Genomic DNA, 15,244 nt, shown 5'->3' with positions numbered 1-15,244 from the left:
ATAGAATTATCCAGCATTTGTTAAACGCGCCATTCGATAGTTCGAGAAATCTCCGAGAGATGGCGCCGGTGCGTTCAGTTTACATCTTTATTAAATGTCGTTTGATCACCGAGTGCGGTTCATTCGCTCATGCGAGTCCAGTGAAATGTCTACCGGCGTCCGTGTTGAATATGTGCATCGTTAATTTTTAGTTTTACGTATCGCGCTCACCACCCCTGTGCGCTAGTGTTTTCAATAATTTGTTAGCTGCCAATTCATTCACAGTAAGTGGAATGTTGCCTGTCATTCACGTACGCGCATTCATTCACGATTGTCGACTGTTAACTTAACATGTACTATTCTGTCTACGAATTATGTCATCGAATAATTATGAAAGTTATTTGTTTCTGTAACAGAGCTTTTAACTACTTGTAATGATTTTTGTTTTTTCATTCTTCTCACAGAAATATTGTATAACCTAACTTCAACGATCATTGTTTTCTGGTGGACAAGGATGGCACGTTGATGGTAGTCGGTCCATTAAAGAACGACGATTGTTTACAACGTTTCATTCGTTCAACGTTTGAGCGGTGGTCCCGAAACATTTTCATCTTTTTTTCATTGCTAATATCACAACGCGCATGTATTCATATTGTATAATGAGAACACTTACATATTGTACAAACGACATTCGTAGGTATTTGGCACGAAACTTGCGCGAGTGCTATTTTAAAACGCAGCTTTACGACATCATTCTTGTCTTTTGCATTACTGCAGTGTATAGGGGCTTCGCTATATTTCTAATTCGCATCGAAAGAATCCCGGAAAGGTTTATGACACCGTCCGTTTCGGATAAAGCGACACCTTCTTAGATTTACTTTATTTTCGCCCGTTCAAACTGGTTAATTATTTTTTCGCATTTTTGCAAAAAAATCTCGTCCATGTTATTTTACAATGCATCCATTCTTGTGAAATGAAATTGAGAAGGAAACAGAGAACATTAGAACTCGCTGATTAACACCAACTAACTCTTATATAATTCCACGTGTTTTAAAGATATATCAAGGTCTTGCAGAGAATAATACAGTCTGAGTAATTTTTTGTAACTCAATGTTGGTACTGTGGCAAAAAACTTCGCAAGTTGAGCATAAAAGAATGCATGCGTTCTTTTATCTTTCGATCATTTTCAATTTTATTACATTCGAATGAATATCGCTTGGTGAAAGATAATGCGTCAGCAGCACGTGCTCATTGCAACATATCGATATTTAATTCACGTTTATCTCCTACTTTAATTAGCAAGTATTGATCTACTTAAAAATAGTTACACGTATAGTAATTCTTTTTTTCCATGTGAACGACCGAAACGTATAAAAAATAATTATGCATAATATAGACTGTAGCCATCTTGGTTGTAGTCGTATTATCAATCATAATTGCCTTTCATTTAACAAGAAAGGTATCAAAACTTTTATTTATCTTTTTTATTTCTATTTAAAAGATCATATGTATCTGTTACGGTGAGACCATGATCACTTGTTAAAAAAACAATGCATTCAGTGCAATATTGTAATATTTTACAGCGATTCGTAACATTAAAATTACAGCTAGACTATAAATAAAAAAAAATGTAGGTTTCATTATATTCACAAGTTGTACATATCTCGTGTGACGTTATAGTTTCGCGTAGTCATTATCAATCAGGTATGTTCTACAGCTGATAACGCTATATAAAATGGTAAATGTGTACAGCGATTTATCAGCGTGGACTTCCTCGCGCATAAGCAGGAAGTTTTAGCAGCTCGTGCAATTACATCTTGATTAAATAATTCGCTTTACACCCGCAGTCATTTAATCACTAGACGATATTACATCATTGTACTCGCGATTTCTCGTATGATACATCGGTATGCCACATGACACGATGCAGAAGTAGTACAGAAATGGTACGTCACGTGCGATCAGAACAAAAGTATTCTGGGATACCTGCCAGTAGATCATTTTTAAAACTTCCTCGCAAAGAAGCCATCGAACTATCGGTATACTTTTACGCTGGATATCGGTACGAATAATCTTTGTACGATATATTAATCCCTTCTACGTAATAACGATAACATTTTTTATTCAATTGGCGAATTATTATCTCGACTTTTGTGTAGACATTACAAGCGTAGCATTCTTGTGCAATGCATCGCTTCTCGATAACCATTTCCTTGTCAGAGCCGCGCACGTTGCACCTGTTGATACATTGCCAAATAACATGAACGGTGATTCACTAAATAGATCAAGGGCCCCCAATTAATCAATCAATAGATCGCATCTATTGTCAAAGACGCATCGATATTGTTTTCCTTGTATATCTGAATCTTGAAAAACCTAGTTGATCTCGATATTACCACCGCTTATCATTTATTTAGATATTTCACCATTCCTCCTTGTATCTTTCTCTAATTTTTCCATTACATTCTCATCTTATATAATTTTCAGTTGACGCGATGACGTGGTAATATAATAATACGAACACGTTCTCATTAATTTCCAGATCTTCTGTGAAAGATTGTTGCCCTTATCATAAGTGACATAAGATGGCATCGCTAAAACTATTAGTGGGTGGTGCAAGTGCTATCGGTGCCAGTGCCCTTACCTCTTATCTGTTAATGTCTGATAACACCGTAAGTATATTTAATCTTCATGGAGCTTTTTAAATGAATTTTTTTCTATTTCAGTTCACCTCTCCCTCACCTCCTATCTTTTTTCCTCTTCGCAAAAATAATACTGCGCTCTCGATCGCAAAACTTTCTCATTAAAAGTCAGCCGTGAAATTAGAAATGTTAAAAACCGCAAGACAAAGGTAGCACGATATCGTGTAGTTGGATCTTTTTTTTTTTTTTTTATATCGGATAGAACTTTTTTACTCTGTTTTTGAAGCTTGTACCGTTATTCGTAGCGCGAATTCTTTACTTAAAATAGATATGATATCCGAAAGGAGTGTAGATGAGCGCAAATTTCGAAGAACGTCAACATCGTTATCGCTGTACAGATTCTGTCCTATCAGTGGCACATTTTTTCGTCTCTAGCTGGTTTGAACGCTACGAAAAGCTAGCGATGATTGTAATATATACCGGGAGTCAAGGTTGTATAGAGTTTCGTGATCAGCCAGCAACCACGTGGTTACCAAAATTTCACTGGTAGGAAGGTCTGTGCCAAGCCAGGACGAGCTACCAGGTATGCTCGACTATTTCGATACATGTTTGTTTCTCGAAGCTCTCAATAATCTTTTTAAATATATAGAACCGCTTCGTCTCGATCAAAGAAAATTTCGTGAATGCAAACAAATTTTTAAAGCTTTCATTTCATTGAAGAAAAATTTCTGGCACGAAACTGACTAATTTAAAATTACTACTGCTCGATGAAATTGAGTTGTATTGATGATTAAGGTATTGACGGCTGACGGGAGACGTGAGCTCGCCTATTGTGACAATTGTATCGTATCATAATGGGGACATGAATGCCATTCAATCTGCGGCAATAAATGCGCGAGGATTGCTCTTCCATTCTGTTTTATCCGCTTCGTTGTCGACTGTTTTATCGACCGTCACGATCCTTCTCTTCTACAAAGTCTCACGCTTATAATGAACTCAATTAGAGACTACTTATGCCTGACATACATTTAACAATTGAAAGAAGAAATTGTTATGATATGAAGATGAGACATCTTTGAGCATCTTTCTCTGGGATTTATGCTGTCGTATTTATTACAGGTGCACGCAGATGTGCCAAAATCAAAACCAACAAAAAGACCGTTGCCATCCAGAGAAGATCAAGTGAAAACACTGAAGAGTCATGGGGTGTACGATGTTCTTATTATCGGTGGTGGTGCAACAGGATCCGGATGCGCTTTGGATGCCTGCACACGAGGTAATTCTTTATTATCATTCGTATTATGCCAAATGATGTTTATATTAACCATGTGATATTTTAAATCTTCAGGTCTGAAAACAGCCTTAATCGAAGCTGATGATTTTGCATCTGGTACATCTTCCAGAAGTACAAAACTGATCCATGGAGGGGTACGTTACTTACAAAAAGCTATACTACACCTGGATGTAGAACAGTATAGAATGGTTAAAGAAGCATTACAAGAACGAGCGTCAATGTTACACAGTGCGCCACATTTAGCACATCCTCTGCCTATTATGCTGCCTGTTTACACGTATGTTAATGCCTGCTCTTACTTGTTCAAGATGAAATCAGGTATCATAATTATTGTTTATATCTTGTACCAATTTATTATTCCATAGGTGGTGGCAGATCCCCTATTACTGGTTCGGTATAAAGATGTATGATCTTGTAGCCGGAAGTAAGACAGTGAAATCGTCCTATTTCCTCAGTAAATCGAACGCGTTAGAATTATTTCCTATGCTAAAGGGAGACAAGCTCACGGGTGCCATTGTTTATTATGATGGTATTAGCTTTACTATTTGTTCTTTGTAATTCTTTTCATAAAAGGTGTTATTCCTCATAATTTCATATCTCTTTGGTATAATAGGTCAACAGGACGATGCCAGGATGAATTTGGCAGTTGCTTTAACAGCCTCACGACATGGTGCAACGGTGGTAAATCACGTGAAAGTTGTCAATCTCATAAAGGGTCTCGATAAGGTACTGGATCATTAATACCATCTGGCTATAACGAAAAATAGATCATTTATCAAGACGACACTTTTACTTTACAAAGGATGGCAATCGAGTTCTTACTGGCGCTCGCGTGAAAGACGAACTCACAGGTGAACAATGGGACGTGAAAGCGAAGGCGATAATAAACGCAACGGGCCCGTTCACAGACCACATCAGGAAGATGGATGATCAGGATGTTAAAGAAATATGCTGTCCCTCTTCTGGTGTCCACATCGTCCTTCCAGGTTATTATAGGTGAATAAACGAGCCTTAAAACTTAACTTTAGAAAAATATATGAGAAACTCGGTATGTATTGCGTAAATTTCATTTAGCCCTGATCAGATGGGTTTACTGGATCCAGCAACAAGTGACGGCCGAGTGATTTTCTTCTTACCCTGGCAGAAGCAAACGATCGCAGGAACAACTGACTTACCCTGCGAAGTAACGCATAATCCCCGACCGACTGAAGATGAAATCATGTTCATCTTACGCGAAGTGAAGAACTACCTTAACCCGGACGTTGAAGTTCGTCGAGGAGATGTATTGTCCGCATGGAGCGGAATTAGGCCTCTCGTTTCCGATCCGAATAAACCGAACACGCAGTCTCTCGCTAGAAATCATATTGTACACGTTAGCCCCACGAAACTTGTTACAATAGCTGGAGGAAAGTGGACAACTTATAGGGCAATGGCTGAAGAAACTATTGACGCTGCTATCAAAGGTAGCTACAAAAGTTTTTTTTTTTTTTTTTAATTATACTATTAATTTTTATGTTGCGTTTGTCAAGCTTGCGATCTTAAGCCTGAGAGGCCTTGCCAGACACATGGTTTCCTACTCGAGGGAGCTCACGGTTGGACCCCAACTATGTACATCAGATTAGTACAAGATTTTGGATTGGAATGCGAAGTTGCACAACACCTTGCCAAGAGTTACGGAGATCGCGCTTTCGCTGTGTCGAAGATGGCTTCTCTCACTGGTAAAAGGTGGCCAATTATAGGAAAGAAGATTCATCCTGAATTCCCGTATATTGATGCCGAGGTAGAGATATAGATCACTTTTATTTATTATATATATATGTTACATTTATTTATGTATTATAGATTCGATACGGATGCCGTGAATACGCGAGAACAGCGATCGACATGATCGCAAGACGATTGAGATTAGCTTTCTTGAACGTTCAAGCGTCACAGGAAGCACTTCCAATTATTATCGATATCATGGCGGAAGAATTACATTGGTCGGACGAGGAGAAGAAGAAGCAACACAAAGAAGCGAGTGAATTCCTCGCTAACGAAATGGGACAAATGGTTAATCGTGCCTCTCGCGACAAGATTCCTATTAATCTTACCAAAGAAGAAATTCAGCTGTACATCAAGCGTTTTGGAATCATCGACAAGGACAACAAAGGCTACGTTTCAATTAACGATATCAGAAGAGGACTTAAGGTTCGCCAGGAGATATTTTATTATATTTACTTCCTGTTTATTTTTTTTTTCTTTTTTATACACATTTAATTACCGAATATACAGGTACTTGGCATAAAACTCAAAGAGGATGAGATACATACTCTACTGAATGAAATTGATCTTAATTACAATGGACAAATGGAGTTACAAGATTATCTGCAGGTAAATCGTAAAGCACGTATTTAATAGGTATCGTTTTCTTACCGTTCGCAGCTGTTTGGTGACAAGGAAGTACCTGGTGAAGAGCTTCATGAAATACTGCGCGAAATCGACACTAATATGAATGGTCAGGTCGAGTTGGACGAATATCTTCAGGTCTGTGAAAGCTTGCACGCACGGAGTTTCCGTATAGTCTTGCTGCCGCCTTGAAGTTTTCTTTTGTTGCACCACTTTCTTTATGTATATATACTATTTATGTGTAACACTTTCAAAGTTTCGCTGTTTCTTGACGTTTCTCGGTGTCGATTCATTGCCTAATATCAGAAGAAAAGATTCAGAGACCTGTTGGTTAGAGATAGACGTGTATCCTGTAACACTTTTTAACATTCGTTCTCTCGTAGTTCGTTGTAACAAGTTATTCTTAATGTCTCTTTTCTTTCTCGCACGAACAGTTTACACGGAACGTAATTACATATCGGTAGGCAACCTGTATCTTGTCCTAATGTCTTGATTATTTACACGATACTGCTGTGAATATTAAAACTTTACTGCTTTATTTTTTATTGTAAAATACTCTAGTATCATGCTGCTCTTGTGCCAGACTTGTAAAATTGTGGTTATTCTTCAATACTGGTGAAACATCTTGTTATTTTTAATTTGCAAATATTAATTTCTTATTATTTTACACAGATGATGTCGGCCATCAAATCCGGACACGTGGCGTATTCGCGTTTCGCAAGAATGGCGGAGATGGAGGAAGCGCAGCACGAAAAAGAAGTATTGAAGAAACAGATTAGCGTGGAGAGATCAGGCGGTGGTTTGTAAGAGGCTCTACGGCTCTTACGGCATTGTATAATTTCTTCGTACGCTTCTAAACGCGGATCATACAACTTTCAAATCTCCTCTCTCTGATATTCTTTATTACAGAGGTTCGTTATTTACTCGAAAATGTTATCGTAGCCCACGTTAGTGCAAAATGTTTTAGAGTTATTACATTATGTAGGCATACATCATTTTTTCGTACATTTTGCAATGAATTTCCCCTTTCGTTGCATCCGGCTTTCAAGCTCAACGAGTAACAAGAAGAGGAAAAGACAACAAATTTTGACTCCGCAAATGTAAATGAATTATAACCGCGTCGAATTTTAACTGTTTTATGGTTCAACCACATGCAAAGAAAAAACACGCGATCATGTTACGAATTTCATTTTTAATATGTAAATATTTTTCTGTACAGCGTTTCGGTTAACATTACGCAATAGAATGGGTGTGTTCTCTAGTATATATATATATATGTATAAGTTACAAAATGAAACGGTGCGACTATAAAAAAGAAGCGCATCTAATGGCTGAGTTAGTTCGAATATTGTTGTACAATGAGTGTGTACAATTTTCAAAAAACTGTACACTTTCACAAAGTCTTGCGAGTATTTATCTATCGTGAGCGTTTTAAATTGCATAATCATTGAATCAACATTTTCATAATTACCAGAGATCAATGTTACAAAAATTGAACGTTTCTAATTTTTAATTTAATTAAAAAGAAGATATATATATATATAATATTCGTTTATTGTAACGAAGTCCGTCGAGTACTGTGAACATAGTTCTCTGTCTTAAGTACATATTTCGTTATTGTGATATAGTCACGCACGTTTTCGGATCTTAGGCTCGATTTTACGTTAGGTCCTTCAATGGGTAAATTTATTTATAAATTACATTAATACTTAATGTATATCCGAAGTCAGTCTATATGGATTACCTAATGAATTAAATGTAACTAAATACTTATTTAATTTATTGCCGCTAACGTCACGCAGTTACGTCATACGATCGATGTTAGAGATTAATTTATTTCACTTATCGCTAGTCATTAGTAATGACTCATTACCACTGACTTAATAAAATCCATATTGGACTATTACCGCTGTGCATAAAGGTCAATTATTTTTATATTATCCCATGTATTCATGTTCCTGTGCTTTCTCTAACTAAACTTGATCAATATTCCCAGGCATCAAATGTTTCCTGAAAAATCTGTTGCTACACGCGAGATATTCACCTTTCCTTAAAAATCAATAAACGACTATGAACCCCTTGAAACAACGGATAACGTATTCAAAAAGTATTAACAATTTCGCAGTTGTTGGATCTGAAAAATAGCCGCTGCCATTGGATCGAACGTGTGTAACACGATCAGCTAGTCAGTTACTCCATACGTACACACGTTCAACTTTCTAAGGAAAGAAAAGGGGAGCGCAAGAGAGGGAGAGAGAGATTCGTGAAGCATATTTCTGATTATGAAAAGAAGGGCGGTGGCAAAGCGGGGGAGTACTATCAGCTCCTCCCTTCTCTGGATCAGCATCGTCATCTGGGCAATCATTTAGCGTATCCACGGCACCAGAGAGAGAAAGCGAGATAAGGAAGACAAAGAAGCATGCCTGTAACGACAAGCATCGGTGTTTGCGACCCTGCTGGAGCGTGGCCCTGATCCGGTAGGGTACTGGTAAAAAGAGGGGAAGGAAGGCTAGAGAAAGTAGGAGGTGTACATCGTTTATCCCTCTTCGACGGGGTGGGCGTCCGACTGTTCCTGCGTACGCCCCTGTCTAACGAGCCTCTGCTCACTGCCAGCTATCGCGGACAAGGAACGACCAATCAGGGCCCTCGTCCGATCACTCAGCGGACGGCGACGTTGCCACCTCGTGTACCGCCCCACGGCGAAAGTAGTCCTCTCATAGCGGTATTCGTAGCCCTGTTTTCGCGAGGGACGGCCGACTAACACGTTGCAAGTCTACGTACACGTGTTGAAATCACGCTGGAATTGGATCTCACCCCGGGTGATACGAAACCAGCGTAAAATCGTCCCCTGGACAAGAATTTTCAGCAAGCGAAGAGCACCACGGATTTCGCATCGAGGCCTCGCGGAGCGAGGATGAAATATTGGCTCAGCCCATATCTGCATTTTGGCGGCAACTTCGAACGTAGCGTCGATCCCCTGGTGTTATCAAGAGAACGAACCGAACCAGTGTCGAGGGAACCGATCTCTAACCGAGCTACGTCTCGCATGATCGTCGTACTGTAAAAAAAAAGAAAGGCTCCGAAATAACCAGGCGAAGGTATCGACTAAAGAAGGAGAGCATAGATCGTCGAGCACGATCGCCCGCTGCGTAGCGTGCGCACGCGTACTACGTCGCCAGTCTCGTCTGTGCAACGTCGGTGTGTGTAGCTGTGTGTGTGTGCGCGCCTACCGAGCATTTACCCATTGAACGATGTTTCCGCATTTACTTTTCTGTTGGCTCTCAGAAAAAACTTGCTGGTAATCTGTAGTAACGTGGTCGATAGTCGAATAATCAATCGAAGTTTCTAATTATCCGTCGTGTCCCCATGATGGCTGCCTCGGGAGCAACCACGGTGCTGAACAAATAGACGGGGAGGCGTAAAACACAGGCACAGAAGTCTGATCAGAGTGATTTCAGTGGAAACAGGGGGTGGCGGGAGCGCAGAGCGGACTTGGCGTTTCCGCGGAGGAGCCACGTGCTGTTCGCGAGTTAGGTGGAGTCCCATGTGCAAAGTGGGTGGAGGCTGCATCGTGAGGCTGCCTTCCCCGTTATCGCAGGTACGTGAGCGTGTGAGTGAGCGAACAGCCCGTCGAGCGACCGAGTGGGCGGGTGTGACGACACGGTGCGCTTCTGTGTCGGTGGATATGCGCGTCCTTGCCACGGCAGTGCGATATTTCGAGCTACGGCGGGTGGGGCGGCAGGAACAGGGGCGTAGAGAGGCGGTCCTCGATTGGGTTCTCGAGGAGTGCTCTCTGGCCTTCTTTGTCTCCGGAGAGTGGTCTTCGCACGTGTCGATATCGCGTTTTAAGTCGTTTATGCGCGACTCTTGCTCATTTGTCGCTTGATAGTTTAGCCAGCGAGCGCATTCTATTCGCTCGGCTTTATCGTTGGATCGTGAAATACGGGACCGTGAGGTGCGTGTAGTTCAGCTTCGAAATAAAGGAAAAAGAAAAACAAAGCCAGATGCCGTGTTCGAGTGGCAGGGTCGTTACGATTGTAGCTAAGTCGGTGGAGATTCTCATGTTTTAAATACCTTAAGCCACGCTATGGAGCCGGTTTAACACGACCAATGGATTTTCCAGATTAAACGCTCGTCGATCGAGCGTTTCCGCTTACTACGGTCTAAACAGTCAACCCGGTTTGGTATAGCGAAGGATGGATTCCTAGCATAAAGGTAGTCGACATAAATTTAGTTGCACTGACATCAGCCGTTGTTTGCGTTCGGAAGAATACACGACGGATTTATTCATCATGAAACGAAGCGTGGATGGAAGAAATATCACTCAGGTAAGAAAGTGGAGACATTTCGTGGTTTCTTCAGAAATCAAAGGGGCAATAAATTTCGTTTGCAGGAGGAGATCGAAGATCACGAGTCGTTGCAAACCCAGCAACAGCAGCAACAAGACGAAGCTGAACAGCAACAGCAACAATTTGAACAACAAACTACGCAACCTCAGATTCGTTTTTTAAGCGCGAATGTTCTGCAACAGTTGCAACAGCAACAGGATGCTCAACAGCAAGCGCAACAACAACAGCAGCCGCAGGTGATCACTATGCAGCAATTGCAAAATTTTGTGCCTTTACAGACTCAACAGCCGCAACATGACCAGCAGAGAGCGCAAACCATTTCCGTGCAGTCTCTGCCGCAGCAATTTTTACAGGTGAGAGAAGCAACCTTTAGATGTATTATAAATGGTTCAATTGATTCTTCTTTTAAGATGTAACGATTGCTTTAGGGTGCTCAGTTAATCAGCACTCAAACTCAGGCTGCTCTTCAGCAACAACAGCAACAGGCACAACAGCAGCAGACGCAACAACAATCTCAACAACAGCAACAGCCGCAACAGCAGCTCAGTTACAGTGTTATACCGCAAATGCAGACTGTTAATATCGATGGTCAGGAAGCACTTTTTATTCCATCCTCGGCAATGTCTGCTGCCGGACATCATCAAAGCCAACCTACGATGCAGTTTGCTACTGCTAATGGGCAGCAAGTTCAGCTTGCTAGCCAGCAAGTTCAACTAGCTAATGGTCAAACTATTATTACACCGCAACCAGTTAGTTTGATAAGAGCACCCAATGTCTTTCCCACTTCTATTATACAAAATATTACTGGACAGACTGTACAATTACCAACGGGTATGTATTTCACGATTGTTTAATACATTTTTTAGAAATAGAATGATGATAATGTAATATATTTTTTTGCATTCAGGACAAAGTGTACAAGTTAGACCACTTCAGTTCCCTATGCAACACGTTCAACAGACTGTGCCCGTACAAGTACCAGTCACTGCTAGTAACGGACAGACGGTATACCAAACTGTGCACTTTCCCGTTCAAGCCTTGTCCAGTGTCTTCAATGTGCCTGCAACGCAAATGATACCACAAATCACGCAAGTATGTTGATTACAAAAATACAAATTTCAGTATTGCAAACATTACAACGTATAATTTAAAACAAAAATCACTTTCAGCAAATTCCTCAAGTAGCTCAAATTATTACACCTAACGGACAAATTCAGCAGGTCCAAATTGCTAATTTACCGCAACTTCAAAGTTTGCAGGTGAATATATAATAAATAATTTTTTATGCGCCGTGAGAATGTATAATTTTATTTAAGTAATTGCATATCAGAGCCAACAGGTAACGCAAGTAGCCCAGCAGGTTGCGCAGCAACAAGCGCAACAACAAGTTGTTCAACAACAGGCTCAACCCCAGGTAGTACAGTCCGTACAGCAGCAACAACAACAACAACAGCAACAACAAGCGGCACAAGCTCAGGCACAGCAACAGCAGCAGCAGCAGCAACAACAGCAAGTGCAGCAAGTTGTACAGCAAGTCATACAACAACAACAGCAACAACAAGCGCAGCAACAGTCGTCCGCACCGTCATCTACCGTAGCGACTTGGAGTACTACAGTAACGACTCCAAGTAACGTTCAGGTAGAAACCTATGGGATGTTTTATAAAAGTTAATTGTTTTTTATATGTATATCAAAAGCTTTTTTACTGTAGGTACTTGGAATAGGTGCACTTGGGAGACCAATGCAAGCAGGCAATAACGTAATTACCACGAAGGATGGACAGAAGATTGATGTACAAACGTTGTCGGGTTTAACGAGACCACCTGAGACAGTCGAAGGTGATATAAAAGTAACCAGCATCGATGCCAGACAGTTGGCTAGTGGTCAAGTTATACATATACCTGCTGCTCAATCTACCCAACCTGCCGTTCAACCTATAACAATTGCAGGTATACATATTTATGATGATAATAATTTATTTTTAGTTGTATATACGTTTACAAAAAAAAGAAAAAAAATATTAAAACATTCTAAGACATATTTTTGTAGGGACGCAAGGACAACAGCTAACTCTAATTCCCGCATCTGCGTTTGCAAATTTAACTGCCCAACAAAGTAACATGATGAGAGGCGTTGGTAGTGGGAGTATAATGCAGTTGCAACCGGCTGGCGGAATGAACGCGACGAACGGTTTCCTGCAGTCAATACCTGTACAAAATATTCCAGGTTTGGGTAATGTCCAAGTTATATCTGCGAGCGCCCTTCAACCGGCTACCGTTCAAACTCTACCTGCGACGGCAGCTGCGCCAATTGTCGCTGCTCCAACCATGCAGTTAGACTCGAACGACCCGCCGAAATGGCAAATTTTGCAAACGCTTCAGTCGAATAACATGTTAATGACACCTACCCCTACATCGCATCAACATCAAGTAACCACTGCGACGTCTGCAAACATTGAGACGGACTCTATCAAGCAACATCGCAGGAGAGTTGCTTGTACTTGTCCTAATTGTGGCGATGGTGATAGGTAGAATTTTCAAAGCCATATTTATTTATGTAGATTTGCAATGCTTTTATAAATTGAAAATATGTACATCTGACTGAATAGGAACCGAGACATGACCAGGAAACGGCAACACGTTTGCCACATAGCGGGTTGCAATAAAGTGTACGGAAAGACAAGCCATCTTCGTGCTCATTTGAGGTGGCACACCGGCGAACGACCATTTGTTTGTAGTTGGATATTTTGTGGTAAGAAATTTACTAGGTCAGATGAGCTTCAGAGGCATCGTAGGACTCATACTGGTGAAAAGAGATTTCAGTGTCCTGAGTGTACGAAAAAGTTTATGCGATCCGATCATCTAACCAAGCATATAAAGACACATACAAAGATTCGAAGTACGGTAAGGAAATGTTATAACGTGCCTAATTTATTTCTAAGTAAACGAACAGATGGACGTAGGGAAACAAAGCGTTTCATCGTTTCGATTCACTTTTATCAATGTTCCTTCTATCATAGGAAGCAGCTACTTCGACGCAGGAGGGTTCTTCCGATAGTCAATCTTCGGCAGAAGAAAAAATTATTATCGCTTTGCGTAAAGAGACAGAGCAAACCGATATTGTTATTTCCGAGCAAATGGACGAAATAAAACCGCAACCAGCAAATCATATAACAAACGAACAAAAGAAATTAATAGAACTGTGCTCGCCTCAAACACTAGAAGGTTTAGAAGTAAAAACAGCTGTTGATTAAAACGTTAATTGTTGTTACGTTAACGACGTCGATAAATGGTTTATAAAAATCTAAGTAGCGTTACATTGTTTATGGCAATTCTCAAAGATTATTGCAATTTTCTGCGATTAAACGAAACGAGGGGAGGGAACTTCTTACAGGGATTATCATAATTCGATAGAGCGTATGATATATTTTTGTATTGATGAATGAATTCTGTACATATGTATAATAATTGTACATTAATTGTAAAAAAAGATCTTTTGCACAAAAGAATTTTACACTTATAAACAGTTTTTAATATTACGATTTAGAGATGTTCTCAATTTTTTACCTTGTTATAACTAAGTTTTCGTAGCGTTTGAACGCACTGTTTGACGTTGCATTCAATTAATTATTTAACAACCGTGGGCAGGGCAGATATATTACTCGGATAAAATAGTATATACAAAATAAAAAGATAAAAGGTAGGGCATTTCATAGCTTTTATTATGTTGTCGAAATTTTTCTTGGAACAATGTTTATTGTATTAACATATTTTGTATATCTTGTGCTTTTTTCAAACTATATTAGTGTATATATTTTTTTTCCAAGAGTAATTATTCTGTGTGTTTGTGATATTTATAATCGTTTTGTTAATAAATTTAGAAACAAATGATTGTACATTTTTATTTTTACAGTTGGTGATTAGCTTTTAAAGTACAGACGTGTGTTTCTCTAATGGAAAGTGGGAATGTAAATTGTGTTCATCGTCGCCAATGGTAACACGGCTACAGGGGAAAGATACTGTTCACGTTTAAACAGTATGACTTTAAGGCTCCCAGGTGTGGTGTATGAGACGTATACATGTTCGCTGCAACAAACAAATGGTCGACTCTGATCAGGATGTGCATTAATTCGATCATCCGCATGCGTGATCGGTCGATCTTGACTTCTACTCGTAAAAGATTCTAGTGTCAACCGAACCGTTTGATATTGGAAGAATTTGGAATGGTGTGGGTTCCGTTCGTTCATAGTGAATCAGATACGGACACGAAGTGCGGTAGTTTCAAAGATCGTCCCGCTTTCACATAATTTTTCTGTCAAACTTAGGTAAACAGTTCATAATTTATCTCGAGAGACACTCGTCGCACGCTTTTAGACTACAATAATATAACTAATACAACGATAGAATGCCGGAGAGAATATGGAAATTATTTTCGTGCTAACCTAATTGTAGTGTTTTCTCTGTAGGAGGTGTAATCTTATCTTTTAAAATGTACTTCAGCCATTGTACGTTCTACCACCCACGATTCAACGTCGATAGTGGAATCGACGGGAATTCATGTAAATTGATCGTTTCGTTTTTATTATTCAACTT

General features: G+C 39.9%; 2 protein-coding genes across 6 annotated transcripts; both read left to right on the top strand.

Moving 5' to 3' along the window:
• The first annotated feature begins 122 nt into the window (after positions 1-122).
• Gpo1 (glycerophosphate oxidase 1) lies at positions 123-8,223 on the top strand. 4 transcript variants are annotated; one of them, XM_076901073.1, is made up of 13 exons: positions 170-246; positions 2,504-2,651; positions 3,741-3,897; positions 3,970-4,192; positions 4,281-4,444; positions 4,529-4,641; positions 4,718-4,911; positions 4,990-5,378; positions 5,445-5,695; positions 5,758-6,105; positions 6,190-6,288; positions 6,340-6,441; positions 6,976-8,223. In XM_076901073.1, exons 2-13 carry the CDS (start codon positions 2,565-2,567, stop codon positions 7,108-7,110), a joined length of 2,262 nt encoding a protein of 753 aa, XP_076757188.1. In that variant the 5' UTR covers positions 170-246; positions 2,504-2,564; the 3' UTR covers positions 7,111-8,223. The 4 variants fall into 4 exon arrangements, with proteins under 4 accessions (XP_076757186.1, XP_076757187.1, XP_076757188.1 ...); XM_076901071.1 differs by lacking the exon at positions 6,190-6,288 and having other exon boundaries at positions 123-263; positions 2,522-2,651; XM_076901072.1 differs by lacking the exon at positions 6,340-6,441 and having other exon boundaries at positions 169-246.
• Positions 8,224-9,731: 1,508 nt separating this feature from the next.
• Positions 9,732-14,193, top strand: LOC143426702 (uncharacterized). Of its 2 annotated transcripts, none has more exons than XM_076900297.1 (11): positions 9,732-9,901; positions 10,427-10,631; positions 10,697-11,005; positions 11,081-11,483; positions 11,560-11,744; positions 11,822-11,911; positions 11,983-12,291; positions 12,364-12,601; positions 12,702-13,179; positions 13,261-13,555; positions 13,672-14,193. In XM_076900297.1, exons 2-11 carry the CDS (start codon positions 10,596-10,598, stop codon positions 13,903-13,905), a joined length of 2,577 nt encoding a protein of 858 aa, XP_076756412.1. In that variant the 5' UTR covers positions 9,732-9,901; positions 10,427-10,595; the 3' UTR covers positions 13,906-14,193. The 2 variants fall into 2 exon arrangements, with proteins under 2 accessions (XP_076756412.1, XP_076756413.1); XM_076900298.1 differs by having other exon boundaries at positions 9,732-10,348.
• The last annotated feature ends 1,051 nt before the right edge of the window (positions 14,194-15,244 follow it).

Source organism: Xylocopa sonorina, chromosome 9 (assembly GCF_050948175.1).
Source record: "Xylocopa sonorina isolate GNS202 chromosome 9, iyXylSono1_principal, whole genome shotgun sequence".
Classification (NCBI taxonomy): domain Eukaryota; kingdom Metazoa; phylum Arthropoda; class Insecta; order Hymenoptera; family Apidae; genus Xylocopa; species Xylocopa sonorina.
Note: the sequence above shows the minus strand (reverse complement) of the source record. Positions and strands in the feature narration are given on the sequence as shown.